General features: G+C 35.5%; 1 protein-coding gene across 1 annotated transcript; it reads right to left on the bottom strand.

Moving 5' to 3' along the window:
* Nucleotides 1-2,767: 2,767 nt before the first annotated feature.
* On the bottom strand, nt 2,768-5,235 carry LOC122022985 (protein argonaute MEL1-like). The gene is made up of 4 exons (XM_042581089.1): nt 5,089-5,235; nt 4,869-5,018; nt 4,646-4,779; nt 2,768-2,850 (listed from the first exon to the last, which is right to left on the bottom strand). Exons 1-4 carry the CDS (start codon nt 5,184-5,186, stop codon nt 2,768-2,770), a joined length of 465 nt encoding a protein of 154 aa, XP_042437023.1. The 5' UTR covers nt 5,187-5,235.
* Nucleotides 5,236-5,612: the final 377 nt, after the last annotated feature.

Genomic DNA, 5,612 nt, shown 5'->3' with positions numbered 1-5,612 from the left:
TTACTGGAAGCATTATCTCAAGAATCACCAAGAATTGAAGATGTAAGTGTAGGGACTTGTGCTATGGAGCCAAGCACCCAAGGATCACCATATGAGGATGTACATTCACCAGAGCAAGAGCTTGAACCATTATTCGATGAAAAGGAGGTAACAATCACCACTCCAGGTATCTTTCAAAATGACAAGGTAAGTATTTCTTGTGATTTATCAGAAAATTCAATAGAGGTACCATTTGTTGATTTTATTAGTTGTGATTCATTTCTTGACATATCTTCGATCAAAACTAATATTCTCCTATCTTCTTTTTACCCCACATGCGTGTGGGAGGTCTTTTCTTTTAATGATGTTGTAGGAGAATACAAGCTTCTGGAGTGGATGCTTGAACTGAACCGCCTAAGACCTCCAGAAAGAATTTGCAATGGAAAAATGGTGAATAAAAAGAAGTTTATTGCAACCAAGGATACTCCACTTCCGGGGTGGCTCCTTCTTCTAAATCTTCTTCAACCGCCCGGAGTTAAGGGGAGTTGGTTCCTTGCTTTTATTTCTTTTTTCTTTATACATTTCTTTAGTTTTATTTTCCTATATTTTCATTTTACTTCCACACTTTTGCATTTAGTTTGGTATACATAGCATTTCAATTTGAATAAAATTCTTCATGGAAATTTTCTAGTAATATTTTTAAGATGGTAAAAGCTTCTTAAATTTGATCATCAATTTTAGGTCATTTAACATAATTGGATGCTTTTCTTGCATGATATTGGTTAATTTGGTGGTGGATTCTAATTTGATCGATTGAGCTTGTTTGCATAAAAAATACCTAGAAAGGACCACTTCAAACCTATACTTTATTTATTTCTTTGTGTGACATGTACTTACAACAATTGAAACTCTAGAACTTGCTTTGCTTCTTTTCAAGGTCACAATAGCATATGTATGCATGGAGATGAAGGACTATTTTCATTCTTGATCCCTCATAAATTCCAATTCCTTTCTTCATAATTTTCGTAAAACACTTTTTCTCTTGCACTTTAACCTTTGATTACTTTTGCTTGGTCCATTTCATTTAGGGTTTTAGCTGACTATCTTGATGAGTTAGATTGTTTGATGATGGACAAAGTTTTAAGTGCGGGGGAAAATTAGTTTATGCTCAAGAATTTTGAAGACAAGGGATGGTTTCATAAGTATTCAATTGTGATTTTTGAGATTGATTTGGGAATCTCAAACATGGACCTTGATTATGGGTACTTGATACAATGTGCAGTAATTGGAATTCTTATTTAAGTTTCTACTTTTGGCTTGGTTGAGAGGTTACTTTTGGGTTGTATGTGCTGTACTTAAAAATCAAGGGAGTAAGCAGTGAATGTGCAAGTGGTGCCAATCTTTCAACCAATTTTCTAATCAGGAATAAGGCTGCAAGAAATCGAAGTGTTGATACTTAACCAGGTATTCTCTTAAAGAAACTGAAATTTGAAACCATGAATTTTCAAAATTGCAAAGCCCACACCAATTTCTGGAAGATTATGGAAGTGTAGATAACAAATCACTCAAGCAGATCTTATCAGATTTTATGAGGAGCTAGTGACAAGTAATTAAAAAGGAAATAAGTTGTGACAGTATCTCTTACAAGTAATTGTCAGAAATCAGGTTTGAGATGATTTTGGGAGGTTGCTGGATGGTGCAGCAGTGAAGAAATTTTGAGGTAGCTGCTTATTAAAGTGTTGCTGTTGATTTGAAGGAAGTTCTGATTTTCCAGCAATGGAAATAATTAGAATTTGATAGAGCTCAGAATAGAAGACCAATGAAGCTGTAAAATGAGGTATCAGCAATAATAAGTTTGTTTTGTGATGAATCAGTTGTTATAAGTTGTGTGCCAAGACTCTTATGCAGTTTCGTGATTAATGAAAAGGCTAAGTAAAAGCTCAGGAATTACTCACGAATTAAAACCTGTACCTTGATGAAGAGTATGAATTTACACAGATGCAGAATCTGGAATTATCAATTGCACTGCGGTGCAGGAATTCAGTAGCATGTTAGTTTATAAAAAAACTGTTTGGTGCTAATTTTGTTTCCAGAATTCACTACAACAAAAACATTAAAAGACAACGGTTAAAAGCCGTTGTCATAGGCCCTTTAAACCCGTTGTAACTGACACTGTTGTTAAATGTGCGGTAAAAGACAACGGTTTAAAATCGTTGTCTTTGACCACATTAGACAACAGTCATGCAATGGATTTAAAGTGTTGTCTTTTAATACCAAAGACAACAGTTCTGCAACAGTATAAAACCGTTGTAATTGCCAGTTTTGCAAAAATTTGATCGCAGATATACTTTTAACAACATATACACTGTTGTCTTTCTTCAAAATTTAGTTTAAAACCATTGTCTTAGAATACTTTTCACAACGGTTAAAAATCGTTGTCTTTGTACATTCAGTTGCATGTCTATATATGTACTTTTCACAACGGTTAAAACCATGGCCATTACACACAAATTGGTACAACGTAACATTTATACATTCAAAAAAATAGTTTTCAACATATATACATTCGATTAGTTGTCTTTAATTTATATATACATCTTGTCTCAACCAAAAACCGGTACATGTGTACATTCACTTAAGTTTATAAACAATTCTATACAATTACTACAAGCTATCCAAACATGACCACAAGTAGTATCCAATCATGACAACCACAAAAGATGAAACCACAAAATTAAGTTTATAAGACCACAACCATGCAAATTAATTTGTCCTTTTTCTGAATAAATCAAGTCAGGATCGGATATGCAACAATCTTCACGTACTGGTTCTTTTTCTGCATACCCAGCTTGCAAACCCAGCAATTTCTCCCTGGTATGAAAATAAAATATAGTTAAAGCCATAGAAAAAAAGAATGGCCAAATAAGCATGAGAAACGTTGCCACTTCACAATTTCATGAGTAGTCAAGCAAGTGAGCACGAAAAAAGTTTATGAAACTGGTTCATATGGCTGTTCCAACCCTTCAAATTCATTTCTTTTGTTAGTTCAAGGCTAATTGTACAAAGTTGGACAAATAGTACAGCAGATAAGTTAAAGAAATAAGGTAATTGAATTAAATCGTCCTGTGTATGAAATAGAGCAAAAGTGTGCAGTGGACAAGGACTGAAACCAGGATTGGCAAAAACGTTTTAGCAAGCAGATGAAGTTGAATCCAACACATACCAAGTACGCATGAGCTATACATAATCTAATATGATAACACCACCCTGCTTAAGTCAAGGTGAAGCCTTACACGGAATAAACCAACAATCCCTGTAGCTAGTAACAGCAAATAAAGGAGGGCAGAATACATTGGGAAGCAAAAAGCAGTTAGATCAGAGCAACTCTAGGTAAGTCTAGATAGTTGGTGTATCTTGCATATAGTGATTGCTAAATTGGTTTGGTTTGGTTTGCCATAAGTAAGTCCAAACAACTATGTGAATGAACTTGGTCATTGTGATTCTCAACAAAGTGTAAGTTATTTCCATCCAACTTTAACTCATTCCGACCATTCATCATGTCCAACAAATTGTAAATTCCAAATATTTTCAATTTTGTTTGATTGAGAAACCATTTTCATTCCCAAAGAAAACAAGAATCTCAATACTATTAATTAAATTGGTCTTGCTCCTGCATTTTCCCCATGTATTATCATGTTCATAAATCAAGTAACTGCTCAAAATATTTATCTAGCTCACCTCCTTTACGTGTAAATCCTAGTCTGCAGAAAACTGTCCATTAAGAAAGGAAACAATTCATGATGCTCAAAGTTAATCAGTTCATCATAATCTGACAAGTGTGTTAGTCCTACAGAAATGTGTTTACCAGCAAATGATATATATGTTTGAACATCTCAAAATCTTAAGATGTTGAAAAACATTTCATGCATTCCAGTATAAGAATAATAATAAAATAGAGATGTTCTACCTGGATGTCCTACACACTAAAGTTTTAATAATCATGATGTTTCCAGGGGCATATCTGTTAGGATCAGATTATGTAATTTGCATTATATGCAAATACTTTCTGAATAGATCAAGTCATTGTATGATTTTAAATACCTAGTCATAAATATAGTCTTGTATGCATTCTGCCTACTCGGAACACACTTCATCAATTTCTTCTCTAGAGTACTGGGGTTTAATGAACTGTGAACAAAGACATAGATTAGATTAGTAAAAAACAATCAAAAGATGATAAGTGCAAAATGATAAACACACAAATATTTGAGAAGATTGAGAATTGAATGTCAAATATTACTATTGATCGAAGTGAATCTCTCTCGATAGTTTCCAATTCTTCAATAATATCTCTCATATATCTCATCACATAAAAACCGCACTGTTTCGCATCTGGTTGGCGAGGACCCTATGTTAAAAACAAATTGTAAATGTCTAATATACATGTTTAATTGTTTATAATTTAATCATAAGTAGACATGCATACCTTTACTACTTCCCATGTAACATGTTTTTTCCCTTTTTTTGGAACTTGAAACTTTATTATTCTCAACCCAATTACATTTAAATATTGGAACTTGAAACTTTTGATAATGGAATATAGCCTAGATAAATTGATAGTTTCCTCAAAACAAATAAACCAAAGAACACTTCCAGCAAGACTTACCTATGTTCAAAGACAAGCCCATTTGTGTTGGTCGAAGGCTTTGATAGTAGCCCCTCCAGCATTCTAAGCCTTCTCCAATGGGTGCCCAATGCCCAAAGCTCGGGGAACAGAAGGACCGTGCTACCGAAGTATACCTGAAGCAGAACAAGTTGCAATGAAAATAATATTAACAATAATATAGTACTTGAGAAAATTGTACATAAAGAAAAGGAAACAGAAGTACTTGGTAGATGGAGACTCCCTAAGAACAATATCAAGGGCTTGAATGACTTCTTGAGGTGCCTCAATCTGTCGACCAGCTAAAAACTCCTTCAGGTTGTGTATGCTTGTGTTTCCAGCAAGCTTAATAATCACTCTAAAATCCTTGGCCTTCCTGAAGAAGAGGAAAACCACACGATTTTAACAGATACGGTCAGCATAAAGCTTCAGTTGAGAAACAATACCTTCCATCATTTTCAGGCAGTGAAACCGTGAACTCCTTTGACTCAAAAGGAAAAGTACCAGCCGTATACAGGTTCTTCCTTCCATCATAAGTTGGCATTCTCCTTCCCAAGGCTTTATCCTTTTGCGCCTTGACAAGCTCGGGGATGATTTTTCTATTGGTAGCTCTGGACACTGATTCGGGCACTATACTCACCTACAAATTCAGAACAAGGAATTCTCCATCAAATGGGAAGAACGATGCATAATGAAAGAGAAACATAGAAACTTACATCATAGTGGAAAAGAGTATTGTCGACAATCTCGACAAGGAAATGGTTAGCCCTAACTAAGCACGGCCTTCCGACGGTGCCGAAATCCGGCCGAGCCGGATGCCTCAAACCCTTGCTAGAAGCCGAAGGCGCTGCCGGCTGAGGAGTCTGCTCCTTCGTGGGCTCGGCGATTGTGAGATGCCGGAGTTCTTCGCCGATAGAAGAGGACGAAGGCAAATCTGCTGCTGTGGCCAACGACGAAGGACGGTACGATG

Source organism: Zingiber officinale, chromosome 9B (genome assembly GCF_018446385.1).
Source record: "Zingiber officinale cultivar Zhangliang chromosome 9B, Zo_v1.1, whole genome shotgun sequence".
Lineage (NCBI taxonomy): Eukaryota > Viridiplantae > Streptophyta > Magnoliopsida > Zingiberales > Zingiberaceae > Zingiber > Zingiber officinale.
Note: the sequence above shows the minus strand (reverse complement) of the source record. Positions and strands in the feature narration are given on the sequence as shown.